Source organism: Neovison vison, chromosome 1 (assembly GCF_020171115.1).
Source record: "Neovison vison isolate M4711 chromosome 1, ASM_NN_V1, whole genome shotgun sequence".
In the NCBI taxonomy this organism is placed as follows: domain Eukaryota; kingdom Metazoa; phylum Chordata; class Mammalia; order Carnivora; family Mustelidae; genus Neogale; species Neogale vison.
This window is the reverse complement of record NC_058091.1, coordinates 12046660-12070582: the sequence shown is the minus strand read 5'-3', so window position 1 is coordinate 12070582 and position 23923 is coordinate 12046660. Positions and strand designations below refer to the sequence as shown.

Sequence of the window (23923 nt, the reverse complement as noted above, 5' to 3'; positions counted from 1 at the left end):
CCATCTGGCCCCCAGGGGGGGTGCTTCTTACTCCCCTTTAGTTGCTCTTTCTGACAGCTGGCCCAGGCCAGAGACAAAGCAGTCTTTCCTCTTCTGTAAACTCTATACTTCATAGAAATGAAGACTTTGGGAATCTTAACACATCAGTTCAAGGCAAATGAAGAAAAGGTAAATCTTGCATTTCCTCCTGAAAGAGGTTTTCTGTGGATTTCAGTAGGTCCCAGTGGCTGTTGGGATCGTGGTGACGTATTTGTGAATTCCTTCACATCACCGCACATTTCTGGGGGGTGGTCATTGATCACAGTTTTAATAAGAACAAACATCATTCTTATTCGTGATTTGAGCTTAAAAAGCACATTTATGTAATTGGAGATTGGAAGGTAATGCAAAAAACCAAAGACAAGGACTTTTTTGTCTTTCTTTTAGGTTCATGAGATTGTGGTCTATTTTTAAAAATTGTGATATTTTATTATACAATAAATAAAAGAATTATTATTAAAAAGTGTTTATGCAACACACAGTGTTTGCTCAGCACACATAGTCTTTGCAGCATATAGTTTATTCCAGAATGTTTTCCCTGAATTTTCTCTCAGTCAGCTGTGGGCCTGGATGCACATTTATATACCCATTAACATCAGTTGTAGATTAGCATACCTAATGCGTGTTACTACATGAAGGCATTCCTAATATGGATTATTACAGGTTAGTGTATCTAATATCTATTTTTTCTGCTTAGAGACACTGGGGTCTTTGAACTGTTTCTTCTCTTAAAAAAAATAGGGAATCTGTTGTTTCGTATTTTTAGCCCCCTCTCTATCAACAAAAAAAATTTTTTTAAAGATTTTATTTATTTATTTGAGACAGACAGAGGGAGAGAGAGCAAGAGAGTGAGCATGAGAGAGGAGAAGGTCAGAGGGAGAAGTAGACTCTCCGCAGAGCTGGGAGCCCGAAGTGGGACTTGATCCTGGGACTCCGGGCTCACTTCCTGAGCAGAAGGCAGTGGCTTAACCAACGGAGTCACCCAGGCACCCAAACAAAAAAATTTTTTTTTTTTTTAAAGATTTTATTTATTTGACAGACAGAGATCACAAGTAGGCAGAGAGGCAGGCAGAGAAAGGAGGAAGCAGGCTCCCTGCCAAGCAGAGAGCCTGATGTGGGGCTCGATCCCAGGACCCTGGGATCATGACCTGAGCCGAAGGCAGAGGCTTTAATCCACTGAGCCACCCAGGCGCCCCAACAAAAATGTTTTTAACTACCATAAAATTCCTTTGGTAAAGGAGTCAGGGGTGCTGAACATTTGACCTATTTATTCTCTTTTTTTCTAGACAAAAATCACAGCGGAAGCATGACTGTTAGTATCTGTTCAATTTGCCAAACTCCTCAGGGTAATTATTTCCCTCAGAAATGACCCTTCCTGTCAATAAATTCCTCATAAATATTGAATAAATTCTTCTCCTTCTAGTTGAAGGCTGGTTTTCTTCTGCCAGGATTGGCTGAAGATGTTGAACAGCTGGTCGGCATTTCCGTAGGCAACAAGGCCCGTTGTTCCCCGTCTCCATCAACCCCGTTTTGCTTTTCTCTAGGGAGTGTTGTGTTCAGTGGAAACACGCCCTCGTGGGCATATGTGTCAGTCTTTTGGCTGGACCCTTTGGGAATGATTCCTGCTCATTCCTGCTCAACCTTCTGCCACGTGAAGTTGGTTCGTTAAGTTCAGCAGGTGTGTACTGAATGGGCCCCCAAAAGGGCAGGCCTCGCGTGGGCAGTGTCCTGTAAGGGACAGGGTCCAGGGCTATGTTTTTGAAGCATAACATGACATAAAAATTAAGCTATTAATTTCAAAAGTAATATGAAGCGTTGAGGTTATAACCTGCTGTTGGGGACTGAGCTTCCGCCCTGGAGCCCTTCTGTGGCTTTGACTCCTGGCCTTTGTGTGTCCTTGAGCAGCTGACAAAGGGGGCCTCTTAGCGGCAGTTTTGAGCCACTGATGTTGGAGGGCTTGACGCCAGGGCCGTGTGGGCTGGTCTTCAGGCACGTGACCTTCGGAGCAGAAGGGCCTGATGAAGCAGGCGGCTGTGGGTGAGTGACCCTGGAGCCTTTCACCTTGGGGGTCATCACCGGGCCTTGGTCTTGAGCAAAGAAAACAAGTTCAGAGGCTCCCTGCAATCAGTTCGTGGGGGAGGTCTCTGTGGCGGCAGCCAGGGTGACTTTGCCGCTTCGAGTTCCTTGAGTTAAGATGTAGCAGAGAAAACACTGACAACTCAGATTTTGAGCTTTTAAAAGGGTTGGGTTCTTGGGGTGCCGGGGCGGCTCAGCCGGTGAAGTGCCCGACTCTTGGTTTTGGCTCTGGTCGTGATCTCAGGGCTGTGATGGAGCCCCGTGTCGAGCTCTGCCCTGGGCGTGGAGCTTGCTTAGGATTGTCTTTCTCCTTCTCCCCCTCCCCTCTCCCCTTCGAAGAAGAAAAGGTGGAGTTCTTGTGATCCAGCTCTGGTGTCAAAGTGGTCCCGGGGGCCGTGTTTTAGTGGCATCTCAGCCAGTGGCTGTTGCCTCTTTCAGATGTGAGAGAGAACGCCCACTGAAAGAGAAGTGGGTAGTGGTGCAGCAGGTGCTGTTTCTGGCCACACGAGTGAGATGCTCGTAGCTCCTCCTGCTACCGCCAAAGTGAAAGATCTTTTTGATATTCCCCCCAACTCCCCAATTTAAAGTGGACACGTGAGATTATACAGTAGTCTTAGGTAGACTTGTGTCTTTGGCCTTATTGGAGGAACTTAGGGCTGGTGCTTCATTAACTTTAAAAGTCACTGTGGAGGGGCGCCTGGGTGGCTCAGTGGGTTAAAGCCTCTGTCTTCGGCTCAGGTCATGATCCCAGGGTCCTGGGATCGAGCCCCGCATCGGGCTCTCTGCTCAGCAGGGAGCCTGCTTCCTTCTCTCTCTCTCTCTGTCTGCCTCTCTGCCTACTTGTGATCTGTGTCTGTCAAATAAATTAATCAAATCCTAAAAAAAAAAAAAAAAAAAGTCACCGTGGAGCCCTCCAGTGAAGCTATACGAAGGGCCAGCAAGCACATAAAAGGATGGGCTGCATCGCTAGTCATTAGAGACCACGCACACTGGAGCTGCACTAAAATACCTCTCATCCCTGCCGGCAGCCCCTGTCAAACACCCAGACAACCGCAGGGCTGGTGAGAGTGTGGAGGACCTGGACGCCACCAACACGGTCGGTGGGGGTGTCGCAGTGGTGCCGCTGCTGTGGAAACAGGATGGTGGTTCCTTAAAAAGTTAAACAGGATTACCGTAGGAGTCAGCAGTTCCTGTCCTGGGTCGATACCCCAAAGGACTGAAAGCAGGGTGTCGGAGAGGATCCGTCTACCCACGTTTGTAGCAGCATCGTTCACAAGGGCCAGCAGCTGGAACGCAGCCCGAGTGTCCACTGATGGAGAAGTACATGAGCGAAATGGGGTGTGCACGTGCCCAGCTTCGTACAGGAAGGGGATTCTGACATGAGCTATAACATGGAGAAACCTGGAAGCCATTCTGCTAAGGGAAATAAGGGCCGTCCCGAAAAGACAAATGCTGCTGTGTGATTCTAGTTCCATGAGATACCTCGAGAATGGGACCTGGGGCTCCGGGGAGCGGGGTGAGGAGTTTCAGTTTTTTGAAGTGAGCGTTCTGGAGACTGGCCGCATGAGAATACAAATGCACTTAGCACAACTAACGGTATAGTTTAAAATGGGCAAGATGGTCAGTTTTATTCTATGTGTATTTTAACACAGTTATAAATAATTTTCTTCTTCTTCTTCTTCTTCTTCTTCTTCTTCTTCTTTTTGAATAGGGAGAAAGTTCCACTTGAACCCACGGGGCTCTGCTCTGTCTGTCTTTCGAGAACGTTCAGGCTTTGAGTGCCGGGAGTGAGCCCCGCCAGATGGCAGCTTCCCCAGGCTGTCGTCTTACCCTCCAAGGTGGGCCTCCTGCTCCTGCTTCTTGTGTGGAAAGACCCAGACATACGCTGGAGATAAACTTTTAATCTCCTTTATGGGGTCAACCTCTAAAAGGGAAGTTACTTCACGGTGATTCTGCATTTGGGGTTTTGTTGTTACTACTGAGTCAAATAGAGAACAATGCACTGTTGTCCTATCAGGGTGATGCTCCTGCCATCCCGTCGGTGTGCAGAGTCTGCAAGTTGTTTTCCTAATGGTGGTGACAGACGAGCCGTGACTCACGCCAGTGCCTTCACCTGCCCTCCCCTGAAACAAAGGCACGCATTGGACTACAGACTGTGTGCTGAGTTAATGGCCTTTACAAGATTGGATGGGCAGTTCTAGCTTCATTTATATCTTCCAACACCTCTGATGAATCAAGCAGTTCACAGACATTTCATTTATTCTTCTGACTGTGATTGTGGTCTCTGGTGGTTTCTTCATGTAATTTACAAGAAACTTTTGCTTTGACCTTCTGGGAGCTCAGTGTAAAACGCTTGACAGTTTTCTTGTATTTCTGTTTTTCAGAATCATTTCATGGATTCACGTGCCACACTTAACCATGCTGCCTTTTTCTAGGACCCGGTAAAGCCTTCTGACTCTTACTCTCCCTCAGAGCACAGACTAGACTTCAGGTAAAGCCAGCGCACATGAGTTGTGGTTCACTTTGAGTGGCAAGACTGTGATCAAGATAATAAGTAAGTTTCATTGTTTCATTGTTCAGTCTGGTTAATTTTGTTTTTAATTGTGTTTGCTAATTCCCACCAAAGAAGAGTCAATCCATTTGACTTTTGTTTTGTGGGTGTACATTCTTAGGTGTAAAAGAATTAAAAATAAAAACCTACTAAATATATTTTGAAATGGAACTGGAAACATGTATCTAACTTGCCTCAAATAGTGATATACCAGTTAGGGTGAAAAACCCAAGGGGAAGGTTTGGCTCAAATTTCGATTTGTGTGTTTGGCTTAAGTAACAGGCGAATCGAACACATTGGGGTTTTACAGGGAATGAAAAGAATCTAAATTTTTTTCAGACATCCGTATTCTGATAAATCAGCTTCCGACTCCTTTTCCTCATCATGTTCTAAATTGAGGACCCTCAAAGTCTTTAGACAAGCACTAGAGATTCGTTTTATTAAAGTGTTTTTCTGCCCCAAATGAGAACTTTTATTCTTTACCCCACCCCTGTTTTCATCTCAGCCTGGTTTTGGGGGACTCCTTTTGTGGTGTTCCTATTCTGTGTGATCTGTCAAAGCTCCAACAGAGTGTGGTCCCCAGACTCATGTTCTTGAAAAGGAGCAGTAGTCTCTTCTATTGGGGTGTGGTATTTGCTCTTCTAGCCGTTGGTGTGTGGTAGAAGTCGTTGTCTCTGGTCACTGAGGAGCTGGTGTTTTGGTGCCTGAGCTAAGACGCTTTCCTTCATGTTTCTGTTCAAGAGTCATTTATTCAGAACCTCTCAGTGCCACACCTAAAGGAGGCCTCTGCTTTAAGTTGATTTTTATGCCTATTGGATGTCTGTATTAATATCATACAAAAAATTATGTATTTAAAGTAACTAGTTTGTCTACTTGGTTAATGACCTGCATGGCACAAGGAGAATCAATTCAGTAGGTAACTTTTGTCCCTACTTCTCTGACTTGTGTGGGACACCAAAAAAAAGTTGTTCTTTTGTAATGTGTGGAACTTTTTTTTTTTTTTTTAGAAAATTCTGTCACAGTGGAATGTAACTTAGGTCATGTTTCTTACTGATGCTACTGTTCTTAATTTAGGTTACAATGGGGAACTCTGAGAGTCAGTACACCCTTCCAGGATCTAAAAATCATAGCAGTTCTAACACTGGTGCTGAGCAAAAGCCTTGCTCCCTGAAAATCCGCAGCGTTCATGGGAGGGATGACAAGTCCCTGCACGGATGGGGTCACGGAGGCAGCGGAGCGGGTTACAAGTCCCGGTCCCTGGCCCGAAGCTGCCTTTCCCACTTTAAGAGCGCTCAGCCTTACGCATCCAGATTGGGCGGACCCACATGCAAAGTCCCCAAAAGCGGCGCCTACCCCAAGCCCAGGACGAGCTGCTCGGGGAACGAGTTCCAGAGCGGCAGCGCGGCCTTCTCGGCGGAGAACGGCTTCCACGACGTGGGGCACGAGCGGGCGGCTGACCTCGCCGTCTCGAGGGACTGCAGGGGGCACCTTCTCCACTGCTACGGGAGGAACGAGAGCGCGGCAGCCACGCCGCCCGGGGAGGACCGCAGGAGCCCCCGGGTGCTCATCAAGACGCTGGGGAAGCTGGACGGCTGTCTGCGGGTCGAGTTCCACAGCGGCGGCCAGCAGGGCAGGGGGCCCCGGGGGGACGCGGGCGGCCCGGTGCGGCTGCTGCGCTACTCGCCCACCTTGGGCCCCGGGCCCGACTCGCCCCCGGACTCGCGGCCGCGCTCCAGCAAGGGCAGCTCCCTGAGCTCCGAGTCCTCCTGGTACGACTCGCCCTGGGGCCCCGTGGGCGAGGCCAGCGAGGCCAGCGAGGCCGAGGGCTCCTTGCCCGTGCCCGGCACGCCCGCCCCCGGCCTCTGCGCCGCTGACTTCCCGCCGCCCGGGGCCCCCAAGCCGTTCAACCAAAGCTCGTCCCTGTCCTCGCTCCGGGAGCTCTACCCCGACCCCAGCCCGGCGCCCTCGGGCCTGCGGCTGTCCGACGAGTTCGTGGGCACACACGCCAGCCTCAGCCACCGCGTGTCCTTCGCCTCGGACATGGACGTGCCGTCCCGGGTGGAGCGCAGGGACCCCGGCCCGTACTCGTCCTTCACGCTCCCCTGCCGCAAGTCCAAGGCCTTGACCGAGGACGCCTCCAAGAAGGACACGCTCAAAGCCCGCATGCGCCGCATCAGCGACTGGACGGGAAGCCTCTCCAGAAAGAAAAGGAAGCTGCAGGTGAGTACACCTTAGGGTGGAGGGAGAAGTTTCCCTTCCCTTCTCCAGCAGCAGGAGTGTTCCCAGAGCTGCCCCAGGGCTCTGGGCTGAGGCTAAGGGAGCTCAGGAAAGTGAAGAGTTTAGTCTGGGACTGGGCGCCTCCTGTTTGCCGGGGTGGGTGGGGTGGTTTTTCTCTTATGCTTCAGATGCGCACTTTTTCTCTTAACCCACAACCTCAGGCTCTCTGGTTCAGTGCAAGCTCACCTCCTGCGCTCTGCTGCAAACACCACAGGACACAGGCCTTGTCCCAAGGCGTGGCCAAACTGTCCTTAGAAAGTACAGCATTCCAGAGAATTCCCCAGTGAACTGGTCATCTGAGAATTTTGCTAGAGATCATTCTTGAAGCCTAAACAAAAAGGAGAGCTAGATCATTGTTATTTGGGAATGAGTCGCTTTCCTGAACTTGATATTACTTTGGGGAAATTAACATTTTTGGGGATACATAAAAAAATTTATCTGTATAATCTCACTGCCTTCTAAGGGGGTTAGCAAACAGTTTTTGAAAACATCTTGTACCCAAGAACACGTAATATCAAAAATATAATGCCTGATAAAAGAATTGTGATGAGGATAATACTTATTATGATGTATAAAGTTGTATTGGGGAAACAAAGTGGCTTAGTCACCAGGAAGGAAAGTAATAGGTTGCCTTTTTAAGTAACTACTGGTAAGTGCTAGGTTTTTAGTTCTTCTTTTTCTTTTCTTTTAAAGATTTTATTTATTTAAGATACATAGTGAGAGAGAGAGAGAACTAGCAGGGAGGAAGGGGAAGGGAGAAGCAGACTCCTGTACTGGGCGGGGAGCTAGACCCTGGGCTTGATCCCAGGACCCCTAGGGTCCTGCTGACCCGAAAGCTGATGCCCAACTGACTGAGCCACCCAGGCGCTGCTAGGTTTTTAATTCTTTTGCTCTTGGCTTTTCTATTTTGTGTGTTTCTACTTCTAGTTATTTGTAGAAGGAAGAAAGCTTTTCCTTTTTCTTTTTTTCCCTTTGCTTACACAATATAAGTTGCATTGTTGAAGATTTGAATGGGCAGTTTGTCTCTAGTAAAACTGTGTTTTATCCATCCTAGATAGATACGGAATTATAAAATTTTATAGAGCCTTATGGGTGACCAAGATTACGCCTTCCCTGAGTAGATCGTGTCAGATGTGTAAAACTTACTATTAGTTATTTCCTTCTCATGCATGAGGCACACCACCAGCACCCCTCCTGTGTTGTGCTTTGTTGCCCCTGCTCCCCTGCTCCCCCTTTACCCACAGATAAAGAACAGAGGACCACCGTCCCGCCACGGAACTCTTCATATCCCCAAACGTAGTAATTTGCTAACGCCTTACTCCTCACTTCTTCACACTCAACCACTGCCTAGTAGAGATCAGGTCCCATGTCCTGAACAGCTGGCAGAAGCTGAGCCTGATGAGGGAAATAGGTCCTGCTTTCTCTGGGGCTACAGTCCCACACAGGCAACTTTTGTGTCTCTTTGATTCAGGTGTTCTGTGGCTGACTGAGGTTTAGCTGTCATTTATCAGGACCCCTAACTGATCCTGGCCTCGAGCCTGTTACTCTCCATCTCTTGTTTGCATAGAGTATGGTTCTCATTGTTCATGTGTGTGTCCTGGCTCACACACCACTGTACTGAGTCTAATTCAGGTTTAGTTCAACTAAAGGCAGGCCACTTGCCACTGTGTACTGACCACGTTCTGTCCCATTCAGGCCGTCACTGTCCCCCTGGGAGGTGATCTCCTTCAAGTCTGGGTCATCCAGAGCTTTTGTTCTGAATGGTTTGTTAGCCTATGGCGTTAAGAACGGACTGGTTAGATAATCAAAAAGTCCGAATTTGGAAGTTGGAAAGGACTTCCACCTCACTTTAAAATGAAGAAAATAAGGCTTAAAGAGTTTGAGGGTCTTCCCTGAAAGAGACATGGCAAGTTGGTGGAGAAGCCAGGGCCAAAGCCATTTCTACTAAGCCTCATGTGAGAGCTCTTCCCGATGAGACACATGGCCAAGGTACTGTTGATAGCCACTGGTAGTTGCTTTGGGCTTATTGAATGTCAAAGTGAACCACTTTGGATTATTTTTTTTTTAAAGATTTTATTTATTTATTTGACAGAGAGAGAGATCACAAGTAGGCAGAGAGGCAGGCAGAGAGAGAGAGGAGGAAGCAGGCTCCCTGCTGAGCAGAGAGCCCGATGCGGGACTCGATCCCAGGACCCTGAGATCATGACCTGAGCCGAAGGCCGTGGCTTAACCCACTGAGCCACCCAGGTGCCCCCGGCTTTGGATTTTTAAGAAGTATCCTGAGAAGCCAGCTTTTTAGTTTTGCTTATGTTCCCACAATCGATAATCCGTAAAGGTAAGCAAGACAAATTTTTTGTCTTGTTAACAAGACAAATGTGTGCCACTTTTGTTGGTCATGTTTTTTTTTTTTTCCTCCTCTGTTTTCCTTTCATGATTTATGGCAGAGATCAGGTTTAGATCCTTAAAAATGTAGTCAGCGCATGGGAGCAAAATTCCCGACAGTGTACCAGATGGCACCAAATGAATGCATATTCTCACATCACATAAACTTCTGTGTGCCAGCAGGGCTAAGGTCCAGAAACCCTTACCATGATGGAGAGACTGACTTGTTTTGACTTTTTAAAGAAGCAGTATACAAGAGGAACCCTTTCTTAGGGTTTTTAACCAGTAGGGTGAGTTAGTGAAAAAGCATACACAACTGAAAAAGAGTACCACCGTAATCAGAATGTGCTAGAGAGGAGGATGTGTTTGATGCCAACAAACCTTAATATTAAGGGGCTGTACTGTGAGTCCTTGTTCCTGTCCTTGGTGAACTTTTAGTTCTGTCAGTCAGGGTGGGCTGGGTTATGCTGAGACAACAGAAAGCTCTCAGAACTCCGAGGTTAGTACAAGCAAAATTCCTTTCTTTCCCAGGCTGTCACTCTGGTCTGCACTGTTCCTCTCTGGGACCCTGGGTCCACAGAGCAGTTCCATCTGCAAAACTGCAAGCCTTGGCAGCAGAAGAGGAAAGAAAATTGTGTGTTGGCTTTGGAAGTTTCCATGTGTCACTTCTGCATGCTTTTATTGGCCCAAGCTAGTCACAAGGTCATGTCCAACTCAGAGGGAGGGGAAAGGTGAAGGAATGACCCTGCGCTGGGCCCTGGGAGGAGGGTCAGGCATATTTGGTGGGCAGCAGTGACAGCGGACATTCAGGAGGCAGAGACCCTGGCCTTTAGGCCCTCCCAATTTTAGACCTCACGGCCCTTTGAGGGCTGCGTAGTCACAGAGAGCTAGTGGGCTGTACTGTGGGATGAAGGAAAAAGGCATGTGAATGACGGCCAGGTGTGAATTGGAATACATTTTCCTAGAAAGTGAGGAATGATGATCAGGAGTTTTCTTTTACCTCCCGAGAGAGACTGAACTCTCTTGAGCTCCCCTCTCCTCTTTTCGGTAGTGCCCTGGTCATGAAGTTACATTTTCCATCGCCTAGCATGATCTAGTTGCATGCAGAGAAATGGAAGTCAGACTGCCTTGTGTACACGTATAACACGACTCCTTGGTTTCATACACATAGCACGGCGACGGGGAAATGCAGCTGAGCCGACTTAGGGACGGACGGGCGTCCACTCATACATTCCTGTTAGCCTGAAAATCAGTCACTGGCTATTAGGCTTCTCAATAGAAGGCTTTGGAAATGTGTTAGAAACTGGGAAAGTTCATGTTTAAGAATCAGTTATAAATGCTGAAATGCAATATTTTCCCGTTTCTTAGGAAAATTTGTCACGCTTTGCTGTGGTAGAACATTTAAAAGTGAGGGCTACAACTACCAACTGAAGACTCTCTCACGAGAAAGGCTGTCAACAGTGTTTATAGGGTCACATTTAAGTTTGGTACCTGAGTGTCTTTCCTCTGGCAGAGTTTGGCTTGTTTTGAAACACCCCATTAGAGTGTCTTGCTGGGTGTCCGAGGCATCCCGGTGTTTGGGGGCTGTGAGTCAGAGTCACATTCGTAGCTGACATGATGTTAACGCTAGCTAAATGAGAAGTATTCCTTCACCTCTTTGGAGTTTTTGAAGAGCAACGAAGTGACAATTAAAAAAAAAAAAACTTAACACTATTTTGAAAGTTTCTTCTCTAAGTGACTCACTGCAGCTGGCTTACTTGCTCTATTCTTGCATAAGCATCTGTGTATAAATAAATATGACTATGGGACATGGTGTAAACACAAGTGGAAAATAATATTTTTGTTAGTAATAGCTGCGATTGGGGCTCCGTTGTTTATAGCCCCTGGGTATTTGGAAGCACTCTCCAGCTGATGATTTTCCTACAAAATGTACTTGCTACTGGATTTCCGGATAGAGTGTCGGAAAGGATAACCCCTCCACACAGTGGAGTATTCAGAATAAGGCCTTCAGTCAGTGGTGCTTGACTCATTTTTATTTTAAATTATTATAGTTTATTATTTATTTAATTTTATTTTTATTTTAATGGGTAAGGCAATATAATGGACAGTCTTCTAGCAGCTGAGTAGATGTGTACACTGGGCACTGCTCTGCAGACTTACCTTAATCTAAGCTCTAAATTTGGAATGTTAGAGTCTTTAAAGTCTTTTCTGCTGAAAAGTGTACTTACTGATGTTTACCAGTGAATGGCCTGTCTGAAAGTTATTCTTCTTAAATAACTGGATTTCTCTAAGTGAGGAAACATTCCGTGTTTTCAGCTCTGCATGGCCACTGACTGTCAGTGCATTGTAGTCTCATGGGGGGCAGCCATTATTTTATAGATATTAGTATTATTTAGAGCTTCTAGTGTCTGATTTTATGTTGCAGTACATGTTGAAGTTAAGAATCATGTCTTTGGCATCCCCAGTGGCTAGAATAAAATAGATGTTCAAATGAAAGGATGTGAGTGAATATTTCTTTCATGGAAGAAATTCCCAAATTAAGTAAAAAAAAATACACTCTTAATGAAAAACAGCATTACTCGGAAATACTTTTTGTAGATAAAGAATCCCACATGCGTGGTTTTTAATATCTGAAGAAGGAAAATAAGATGGTAGACATCCTCAAGTCTTAAGATGGGTAAGGGTAGGGAGAAGCTGGGGACTGACTGTTTTGGGCAGAGGAAGAGAAGTTTGCATAACAGTACCTGACAACACCTGAGGACTTATTCCTTAAACCCCTTGACCCTGCAACTGGAGATTTTCTACCTTTAAAAGGATCCAGGAGGAAGACCTGGATGAGGAACGCATATTCCTTCCAGGAAGACACCAATTCGGTCAGCCAAGAAATGTCAGCCTGGAAATCTTCACTGATGTGTTACAAATACACTAGTTAATTTCTTGATGCTCAGCGTAGGTTAGAGGTAGCATAGTCAGGAGTCTTTAATGAGTTCCTATCTTTAAGCATTGACTCCACTGGCTCTGGATTGGGTTGGGCAACATTATTTCTACAGTTCTTTCTGGTCTGGTGACTTAATGTTTGAAGATGAATTTTTGTGAAGAGTCTTGCTTTGTGGCAGCAGCATTAGCAAACAGCGGGATGACGTGTTTCTGGTGTTGGGGAAGGGATGCTTTGAATGTACATGACCTCTGATGGGTGGTCGTCTGCATTGCTCACAGGAGCCGAGGTCCAAGGAAGGCAGTGACTACTTTGACAGCCGCTCAGATGGACTGAATGCAGACGTGCAGGGGCCCTTCCAGATGTCTGCTTCACTGTGGTCTGGGGGCTCTGCTCAGATCCTGTCCCAGAGAAGCGAATCTGCTCATGCAATTGGCAGCGATTCCCTCCAACAGAACATTTATGAGAATTTCATGCGGGAGCTGGAAATGAGCAGGACCAGCACAGAGCATGTAGAAACGTCCACAGAAACCGCAGACTCCAGCAGTGGGTCCCTCAGCTCTTTGGAGCAACTTGATCTGCTCTTTGAGAAGGAGCAAGGGGTGGTCCGAAAAGCTGGATGGCTGTTCTTCAAACCCCTCGTCACTTTGCAGAAGGAAAAGAAGCTGGAGTTGGTGGCCCGGAGGAAGTGGAAACAGTACTGGGTAACACTGAAAGGTAAGTGCATTGTTGACTCAGGGGGGCCACTGAAATCATTTCTTCCAGCTGTGCCCTCTCCCAGGAAGTACCAGTCAGTCAACGGTTAATTTGTGTCAATGCGAAGGGATTTGATACAATGTCTCCCAGCACGTTTTGCTACAGATACTTCCTCACACCTGGAGAATACGGCTTACATAATATTCATATATATTATTCATTCTAATACATGGTGATTGAATTTCATAGTTATAGCTTATTATTTTATAGGTATTTCCGTACCATTCTTTAATAGTTTTTCTGCATTGGGGGGTAAAAATATTCCAGATAAGTAAGTAACCAAATGCAGATCACAAGTACCTGTTCTTCACAAGGATCCTCAGCTTATATGACAACATCTGGATGTCCTCTGACCTTTATAAACTAAGGAAGTCTAATTGTCATCATTCCAAACAAATGCCTTTTTTTTTTTTTAATGTAAAGGAAATAGGAGTAAGGATTTGTTAAGATTATGAAAGTTTCTTGGAAACGTTGCCATTTAAGAATGATAATTGCCTTGCTCACTGCGGTTGCGTAGATTAGAAGTGATCTTAATGTCCTGAGGAGGAGTGAGGCTCCGGTCAGTACGGTGTGATTTACACAGATGCGAGCAAGAAGGGCAGCCTCACAGTCACGTGTGCACAGTCATCCTTTGACTCTGTCAGAGGCACTGAGTGTGGTGTTCAAAGCCAGACCTCATTATTGGGCGACAGCCTTCCCCGTCCTGGGGGAAAGCAGAAATGGGAATCCTGTCTGCAGACACGATGTGTGGAAAGTCTGAGCCGTCCCACGGGACTCCTTTCTTGCTACCCGCCCCCACCCCTGCCCCTGCTCTACCATGTAGAAATTATGAGATGCCTCCACCCTACCTTGGGGAGCTGCGTCATAATAACCCAGAAGCCTGTCTGGGAAGGATCCACTTTGGAAGGAGTTTTGCCTTGAAGTGATGCTTTTCCCTAGCAAACTGGATGGTTTATAATACCCAAGTCCCAGTCCTTTTTTCCAGCTTGTGATACATTGTGGCTGAGGAAGGCCCAAGAGCTCACCTCTCATTTGGGCGTCCTGGGGAGACAAGTTCTTATGCCAAATGATGGGCGAGATTTGGAGAGTTGGATTAAGGGGTTGAACCTACCAAGATACAGTTTGAAGGGATACGTTATGCTCTCAGGTTTAATAATCAAGTAACCATCCAAGTACAGGATAGGGAACTGTGGCTGCCAAGCATTACAAGGAGGTTTGGGGGTGGTGGTTGAGCTGTAGGCTGTTTCTTTTTTCTTTTCTTTATTTTTTAAAAGATTTTATTTATTTGACAGAGAGGGAGATCACAAGTAGGCACAGAGGCAGGCAGAGAGAGAGGGGGAAGCAGGCTCCCTGCTGAGCAGGGAGCCCAATGCAGGGCTTGATCCCAGGACCCTGAGATCATGACCTGAGCCAAAGGCAGAGGCTTAACCCACTGAGCCACCCAGGCACCCCCGTAGGTCATTCCTTGAATGAGTTTCCAATGTGACGAAGTCAAGATAAAAGTAAGTGTGATTTAGAAGAGTGAATGTGATCTTTGGCTACCTTCCTCCCACTGTCCCAGGTTCTATGGCCACAGCGGTGTCTCCTCCCTCTGCCCTGGGTGGAGCTGGCCATTCCTGTCCTTGGGGGCACGATAGTGCAGGAGCCCTGTTAGTAAGCAAGATGGGGATTCTTGAATAGGTTCAACCTGAAGTATCCCTGATTGGAGAGGGGAGGGAAAATGTCTTCTCAGGAGAGCGAGCATCTGGATTGATTATGAATCACAGTCTGAAGTTGCCGCTGTTGTTTGGAAGAGATGCACTTGACTCCGTATGAGACGTGTATCTGTTTTGCTTTTTTTAAATTGTATTTTTTATTGTATTTATTTTTTTAATGTAAAATTTGTTTGTTTAAATGAAGGCTTTGGGAAGTCATTCCCTGCCTGTTTTAATGGCTCTGAAGTGCCTCCCCCTCCCCCAACTCCCACTCCAGTGGTGGTGGAGGCTGGTGATGGTGTATGTTTGTATGTCCATGACCTAATCCCAGCAGGGGTTGGCAGCAGGGTGACAGCAGAGGGGTTAGAGCCATGCTATATGGTGTACATTTAGGAACATTTAGCTTGGAGAAGGCCAGGAGTGGGGTGGGCAGTGAGCAGCAGTCTTGTGGAAGGGGCGCTGAATTTATTCTGGTTCCCCAGGAGTTAGGATGGCAAGCTGATTCTGAATTAGAAGGACCGCAGTGACCAGAGCCATGAGCAAGTGCAAGGAGGCTCTCGTCCCCCTTTCCCTGCTTCTGCAGACATTCGTGCAGAGCCAGATCGTGGGAGGCTTCCTGGGGGAGGAGATTTAGGCAGGTTTCTTTTAGAGCTAGAAGAACCCACCTCCAGGGTTTTCCATCCTGGGGGCTACCGCGGGGGCTCCTGCTGCTGACCCCCGTGGCAGGGGTGGCTGTGCGTCGTCTGACTGCCCCAGGGTCTGTGCTCTTGCCTGCACTCTGATGCCTTGGTGCTTGCTCATAAAACCCTTTAAGACCCATAGAGAAAGGGTGCTTTGTAAGTGTGAATGTTATCAAGCACACATTCCTTCCTTCCCTTTGCAGCCAAAAGTTATGCGATAAAGATGTTTTTTTCCAGCATAACCTTTTCCATGAGGCTTTCTATACCTCTTTCCTCTGGGAATTCACTAGGCTGAGTTGAACTTTCTTCGCTTAGAATCCAAGTTGTAATGTTTGAAATTAACTGTTTGGTTTAATCTTAGTTACACACACACACGTGTGTGTGTGTGTGTGTGTGTGTGTGTGTATATGTATATATACAAGCATGTACATTTAAGCAGAATTACAAATTCTTGAAGTATTTATGGTGTTCTGGAGAGAGCAGCTATAAGCACTAGTTGTATACCTGTGTCATGTGCTGCGTGTGCGAAGGGCATACATGTTTTCTAGGGCTTGGAGGATGTCATAACATTTTTAACAAAGGTAACGCTGCTTTCCATATGTCTTCCAGTGAGTCAGGAGAGGGGTTCCTGCCGTAATTCGGGGATCCCGGTGGTTCTGCCATGCACGAGGGGGTGGTGTGACGAGTGTGGCTTGAGAGGGTGTCGAGAAACGGTGGGTTCCAGGGAAGATGACACGAGCTCCCTTTTCCACTGGCGATACGTCCACCGGCATCTCCTCTATTCTCGTACTTCTGCTCCTGTTCTGTCCGTTTTCTCTTTCTGCTCCAGGGGGGAGAAGAACCCCTGCTGGCAACCCTCCAGGCCAACCCCAGCTCCTGGCAGGGACCGGGCAGGGCTGCTGGCCGCAGCCCTGGGTGGGGGCCACGGGAGCGGGAGATGCCGCAGACAGGGGTGCCCCACTTTCCCTCAGCCTTATCGCCCCAGCATGGGAGACACAGATGAGGTTAACTTTGATGTAATGGATTTACCCCTGATTTCCTGTTCTTGAAGTTCGATAGCAAAGAAATCGTGCATACTGTTTTACCTCCTGGCCGGGGTCTAACATGACATGTCCTGTTTTGGTTTCACCCTGCCACGGCCGATGGGGCGTTCGAGTTGGCGGCGTGTTGGCATCTGCCCAAGGTTGTGTTCATTTCCTCTAGATGTCATGACTCAAACCACAGCCACTGGGCGTACAATGGTGGGGAGGCCAGGAAGGGAATGTTCACCAATCGGAAAGAATTTGAACTGGGCAGAACTGGCATGGGTCTGTCACCTTGACCCTGGCCCTTGGGTCCCCAGGTCATGGCAGGTTGCATACACAGCAGCAGTCAGACAGGCCTTTCCTGATGGAAAGATTTGGGGACATTGTTTCTATGTGCATCAGTGGCTGGAAAAAGACTGGCTCAACCCTGCAGGAACAGCCCTGGCTGGAGACCGCCTGCTGCTTTCCCTTCTTCTGGAAGCATCTCTTAGCCTTAGTGTGGGTGCCTTTTGTTTGCAGGAAGAAAGGTTGCTAGAGCTTTTTGAGATCGTTAAACATCAAGGAGGGGGAAAGTGTCACGATGCTCTTTCTGAGGGCAGAGCTACCAGCCAGCATCTTGTTCTCCAGGCTTCTGTGCTGCACTGGGTTCCATGATCTGTGCTTATGTGTCCAGATTAAGATGGGTTTTTGAAGGAGGAAGTGACACTGGCTAGCATGAAATGGGTTTTTGTTTTGTTTTGTTTTTTTAACATTTAGACTTTTATGAGTGAGGACTTCTCACTCAGAGGGGCAGTCATGCTCTGGACCTCATTCACTGGCTCTGTGGCGGAGAGCAGCTGGTGCTTCTTCACATCAGCAGGAGAGGCTGTGCAAAGCAGGGGGGCGGTGACCTTATCCACTGTATTTGGGTGCCAGGGCTCAGCACGTGAGAAGTGCTCAGAAGTGTTTATTGAAGGTTTTTCAATAAGAGAATGTACTTGTGAGCATTTTAGAATTTGCTTAAAAACTGCATCTAATAATTATAAGGCACTCCTAATTATCAAAGTAGATCCTTCATAACTTCTACCTTACAATAATTCTTTAATTTACAGGGGAAAGCTAGGTATTTGCAAGCATTTTTGTGTCATATTTTAAAATCAAGGGATATTTAGTTTCATTTTCCCCTCTTCATCTAAACGAATAAAATCTGTGGTGTTATTTCCTCTTATTGTGCAGTAAAAGAATACGCTAATATTAAATTATTTTATGTGGCATTTGGAGAATTAACCGGATACTTTCTTACAAATGGCAAAGTTCTGCAGGTAAACTCCTTTTCTTGTTACCACGAGTTGTTAAGTGTAGAAACTCCCTCCTTTAATGAACATGGGTGTTCTCTCTGCATTGATTTCTTAAAGAATGCAGGGCTGTAGTCGAGAAGGAGGGCTCTGGGGCAGCGCCTGGGTTCAGTTCCCTGCTCTGCCACAGTCCAGCTGTGGGACCTGCACAGTGGTATAAGCCCTTGGGTTTCTCATTTGTAAAATGGGGTTAATAACACCTGCCTTCTGGGGCTGCTGTGGGGTCTAAATGAGCCATTGAAGAACTTAGAAGAGTTTCTGACAGAGTAAGCAACAATAAATGCTTGGTATTGTTATTACTATGATATGTTTACAAAAACCTTTACTTTTCACCTGAGTTATGCTAATAAAACAAGGCATACTTTGGATACCAGAATTTCCTTTTGTATTACATGGTTGGTTGTCTCATTCTGTCCCCCCCCCCCCGCTCCTTCCCGCTCTCCCTCCCTCCTTCCTTCCTTTCTTTCCTTCATGTGTCCCTTACCTTCTCCCTGCCTTCCGAGATCCTCAAGACTGCGACAGAGATGTAATTTGCTTCTCTGTCTCGTAGGTTGCACCCTGCTATTCTATGAGACCTATGGGAAGAATTCCATGGACCAGAGCAGCGCCCCTCGGTGTGCACTGTTTGCAGAGGACAGCATAGTGCAGTCAGTCCCAGAACACCCCAAGAAGGAAAATGTGTTCTGCCTCAGCAACTCCTTTGGAGATGTCTACCTTTTCCAGGTACTGCCAAACTTTTTGGATGGAGGGTCGAGGTGATGGCTTGTGTACTAGGAGGATGAGAAGGAACAGAATGAAGAGGCATAGTTTACCAATGCAATAGAGTAAAAGCCTAGTTAGGCTTTGGGTTGGGGCTTAGAACTGGCCCCTGCTTACTGTCAGGTGGCATGGGGCCCGTGTTCATCCAGTCATTCACCCAGCAAGCATTTCTTGGAACGCTCTTCAAGTTCCAAGCTGTGCCCTCTGGAATGGTCTCGAGGATTTGAAAAGAGAAAAATCATGGTCCTCATTCTGGTGTTGCTCATGGTCTAGTGGTTCTGAAATTCTCTGAGTGGAGGCTCTCAAGTGAAGCCTACAGAATATAGCTAGGAGAGCTTTAGATTTTTCCCTAGAATCCCAGTAGAAGTGAAAAAGAAACTTCTCAGGAAAGCCTTAAGGACAAATGCTGTAAGGTCTCATTTTCCTGTAGAAGTGGACTCAGGATGTTAAGTTTCCAGTTGTCTCCCATTATGATTTTTAGCAGTTTGCTAGCAAATGCAACATTGACAAGCCTGGTGGGATGCCAAGCCTGCGGTGTTGGTGTCAGCTTTAGGGGTGTGATCCTGGTGCCGCCGTTGGGTGTGGGCGCCATCTTGGAGAACATACAGAACTTCTCTGAGCTAAGGATCTGTTAGCCAGTAGGATAACAGTAGCTTATGGGATCGCTTTAAGGATCAATAATGTGTATGTGTTAAGTGCTGAAGAAATTCTAACCATTGGTGCTGTTATTGATGAACTCAAAAGGGGTGGAAGTGAAGGAAGTGAAGTATATTTCTGAAGTGATTCCCAGGCTAAATCCAGTACTGTGTGTAGACCCAGTGCTGCAGGTTCTATCTGACCAAAAAGGTTCATGGAAGACTCCTAGGTCCTTGGTTCAGGAGTCTCAATGACATTGGTCCTGGACACTCTCAGGATCCCTGCAGAATTGCCTAGTGGTCTTTATGCTGACTTTGGGAATCTAGAATTCTCTGCACAGACAGGATTTCCTGTTGCCAGTACCAGGTGAACTCACTGGGCCTCTAGTCTTCTTGCTGTCCACAACTTGACGTACAAGATCCAGGGCCTGAGGTTTGATTTTCCTTCTCCTCACTTCTGTTTTAAGGCCAAGTAAGGAATTGCCGTTAATCTGAATTATAGGGAAGGTAAGAGGATTAGATTAAATCTACATGGACTGGGATGCCTGGGTGGCTCAGTCGGTTAAGCATCTGCCTTCGGCTCAGGTCATGATCCCAGGGTGCTGGGATCGAGCCCTGAATTGGGTTTGTGGCTCAGTGGGGAGTCTGCTTCTCCCTCTCCCTATGCCCCCCCCCCCGCTTGTGCTCTCTCTCTCTCTCTCTCTCTCACTCCCTCAAATAAATAAAATCTTTGAAAAAAATTCTAAAAATCTGCATGAACTTCTCAGGGGCAAGTATGAGATGAGTATTTTGTGATTCAGGCAAAATGTCCTTTGTTCTAAGAAATTCTCCCAGTAGGTCCTATTGTATGATCCCAGAGATCACTGGACGATCAACCCATAGCTTGAATGTATGTGGATTTTCTGGACATCAAGGGAGTAGAGGGGGTTTTCAGCCTGCTAAGAATCATAGTAATTTACTTGTTCTGCTTTATTGAGACTCACCTTATTTTTAAAATATTTTTCTTATGTGAAAAAATGTGTATAGTCACTGTGTGTGAAGTTAAGTGAAGATCAGAGAAAGAAGAACCCTTGTGTATATTGCCGGTGCTTAAAGACAACCATTTTAATGTTGTTCCCCCTGTGTTTAGGCCTCTAGCCAGACAGATCTTGAAAACTGGGTCACTGCCATACATTCAGCTTGTGCCTCCCTTTTTGCAAAGAAGCATGGGAAAGAGGACACAATTCGGCTTCTCAAGAACCAGACCAGAAACCTCATTCAGAAGATAGATATGGACAGCAAGATGAAAAAGATGGCAGAATTGCAGTTGTCCATCGTGAGCGACCCAAAGAACAGGAAAGCCATAGAAAACCAGGTACTACTTATTTGTGTTTTCTTTCCTTTCACATGTCACTCACCACGAAAATCGGATTTGGAATGCAGATGGCGGCAATGTTCCTTACCCCTCTGGGGGAGATAGTTTCTGTGGCTTCTTGTTGCAAGAACTTAACGGCAGCACTTTTGTGACATCGGTGATGTGATAGGCTTTATTTACAACCTTTGGTTGTTGTATATACCCAGTGGAATATTTGCAACCCAGTCTTTTTTCATAATTCTGATTAGTTCCTTCTTGCCTGGCTGATTTTCTCATATATTGTCCCTTTCAGACCAAAATTTATATAATAAAACCACTAGAAGATTAGACAGAGAAGATTCTAACAGAGAGGGTGGCTTTGGGAAGTATGGTTTAGTGTGACATAGCTATTTCCATCCTTGGGTTCCAAAAAACCAGTATGTATATGTATATATATATATATATATATATATATTTTTTTTTTTTTTTTTTTTTTCTGTTTATAACAGATATGGTGCTAAGAAGTTTTCTCTGGTCTAGTTCCACTTTCATTATCAGAATTAAATAGCTTGTTTCTATGTTGTTTGCATTTCGGAGGAGGAGAAGCAGCTTTTGAATATCTGTTTTCCTCTGCTCATGCACCCTAAGCCCGTGGACACACGGCCATGAGGGTTCTTGCATCTCTCTCTTCCTAGATGCAGGGTGAGTGTTGTCTCTTTAGACAGTTAATGAGGCAGTGGCTCAGACGGCAGGTGGACATGGGGAGAGCTGTTCATTGGTGGGATGGCACTGGTCTGGATGTGTGGCTACCAGGGCGCAGAGGGGACCCTACCGATGTTTCACAGTTTGTGTGGAAAACCTATTTCAGAGTATGTAATTTCCATAATTCTGTAGAACCTCACTGAGCGTATCCTACACTCCTGAACTGAACTGTTCTGAGAATGTGCGCTTTATCTAAAGAGTATCTGGGAGCACAGTCCAACTGTATTAACAGGACCTGAGAAGAGGGTTGCCAGGCAGAAGGTGGGGAGGTGGCAGGTGTTGGGGAGTTTAGCAGGAGCACCACAGTGGAGGAAGTGCCGCCACCAGGAGCTCACCCTAGTCCCCTCTGCCCTCTGCCTGCACCTGTCTTGGAAGAGTGAGGTGCTGAGACCCAGCTTTCAGTCTCTGCGGCATGGAGAGAGGGGATGCTACGTCAGGGTTACCTGGCAAACCAGGAAGCTTGTGGGGGAGAAACGGTCGTCTCCGTTTTCTGTGTACCGCAGCTCACGAGTGGTCCTGAATTTCGAGAATCCAGGAGCCGTGATGGTCTGTCCTCAGAGATGAAACTCGAGGATTGCCGTGTCTCACTCAGAGTGTTCAGGGTGCCCCAATAAAACAGTCTCGGGATGACCATATGGGGGAAAATGTGGTTGTAACTTCTACCGGCTCTCTGAAATTCACCTCTGAAGCCATACTTGCTTCTTTGAAAGGACGTCCACCGTGAAGTCTGTAGGTCCGTACATAATCTCAAACATGTAGACGAGAGAAACGGGAAATCAGGCACCTTTCAGAGGCTCCTGGCCTGCCCACCCCCCATCCCCCCCACCTCTTTTGCTTCTCTTTTCCTTTTTATGGCCACGGGACATCCAAGCAACCTTAAAAAAATGCATTTTCATTAAATACAATTTTATTCCATTAATGCAGTTTCATTAACTGTAGTTTATAGTTGGCAAACAATTTATGATGTCTGTGGAGGGGAATTACTTTCACACAAAATGGACTCACACTCAAGAGTCTTTGATGGTTGGATGGCCTAAAGAAGTTCTTTCAATTATGACTCACAGCACGTTACACATTCTTTGTCAGAATCATTACTAGTTAATTTAGGCACACTGTCCTGACATGACTAAGTTTTCAGTGCCCCCCCCCCCGGGTCCCCCTTGCCCCTATGCACACAGCTACCTTCTCATACTGCACTGGTACATTTCCGGTATAAAACCACTGGAAGTAATTTTAGGAATTCCACCTGAAAATATTCTCCCCATCATATTGGCAGTTTCTAAGGTTGTCTTTGAGTCTTGTTTTCCCAGAGGGCTTTGCGGTGGGTGTCTGGAATTACATTTGCTGTGCTCACTGTCCTTTGCTCATTTTCCAGATGGTTGTAAAGAGAGTTATTAGCTCTTTACTTGCCGACGCAGAGAGTATGAAACATGAAGGGGGATAAAAAAGCACGTGCTTAGATTTATTTTTATGAGATGATCTTTGACTCGAGAATGTTATGCGAAGCTACAAAGGCAAAGGTATTTTCAGATCAAGACCAGTGAGAACATGATCTCTCAAATATCTCGTAACTATACGTTTTTTTTTTCTAAACGACCTTTTAAAAACGTCTTTAGCAGAGCAATAGTGCTCTCTCCACTTACCACTTAAAACTCGCAACGTCACTATATTTTATTTTACATAAAAGAAAATATTTATGTAGCGCTTTGCCCCAGAGACCCCCAAGAACCTCAGATAGAGTCATTTATAGCCTAGTGAGAGCAGAACTTACGGAGTACGTTACATCATGCACGGTGAAGTCTCTGGAACAGATTTTCTTTGTAGTGTTTGGGTGGAGAAGATCGTTGTGTGCCCCCTTTCCAAATAAAAAGATAAAACGACATTGTCCTAGCAGTAACGGCTGGACTTCATAGCATGGCACGGTGACGTGCTCTGCTTGAAAGAGACCGTCCCACGGGCTTGTCCCAGGGCCTTTTGGAGATACTGGGAAGCGGGTAGGGTGACGCAGCTTTCACTTGAGCGTATCCAATGTGGAGCAGACCGTGCGGCCAGCCACATGTTGGATTCCTTTTGAAGTCCTGAGGGAGGAAGAGCTGTAAATTAAGTCCAGTTAGAACTTTATTTTCCTTCCCCTTCATTATTTTAAACAAGTAAACAGGGACAAAACCTCACTGCCCTTTGGCGGTCTTGGCCCCCCTCCTCCCCCTGCCCAGATGGCTTCCCTGCATCCTGATGCATTCTGCGTGTTCGGTCCCCATCCGTCCTCCCCCCCACCCCATGCACAGTGGTTCATGAGGCCCCGGTGGGGGGAGGCGGTCAGAATGGGACAGAGGATGCAGCGGGAGCAGCAGGCTGGGGCAGAGGGCTTGGGGCTGCTCTGGGCTTTGTCCTTTTAAGTGTTTACTTAGTTTCAACCTGGTAAAGAGGATGAATGGAATCTAGGCAGTTGGAAATTGTGGCGAGGGGGAGGGAACAAAGTGAATGAAGCCTTGAGGAAAACACAGTATGGAGTATGTGTGTGTGTGTGTGTGTATTTGTGTGAAGCCATTTGGGGAATAAAACATCGGAGAGGGAGGTGTTGGTGAAAGAGGTCTGAGGAGATGAGGCCGGATGATGGAGGTTCCGGACATTCTCTTTAGCTCTGTGAATGTTTATTAAGTGCGTCTCTGGGTCCAGCAAGTGTGC

General features: G+C 46.6%; 1 protein-coding gene across 1 annotated transcript in view; it reads left to right on the top strand.

Moving 5' to 3' along the window:
• TIAM2 (TIAM Rac1 associated GEF 2) overlaps window positions 1-23923 on the top strand; it is a 181497-nt gene that overhangs the window by 65865 nt on the left and 91709 nt on the right. Inside the window, exons 2-7 of the mRNA XM_044243397.1 lie at window positions 3827-3953; window positions 4500-4669; window positions 5741-6886; window positions 12542-12977; window positions 18300-18472; window positions 20273-20497. Coding sequence (XP_044099332.1) covers window positions 5747-6886; window positions 12542-12977; window positions 18300-18472; window positions 20273-20497 — 1974 coding nt within the window. The 5' untranslated portion in view covers window positions 3827-3953; window positions 4500-4669; window positions 5741-5746. The remainder of the gene's footprint in view (window positions 1-3826; window positions 3954-4499; window positions 4670-5740; window positions 6887-12541; window positions 12978-18299; window positions 18473-20272; window positions 20498-23923) is intronic.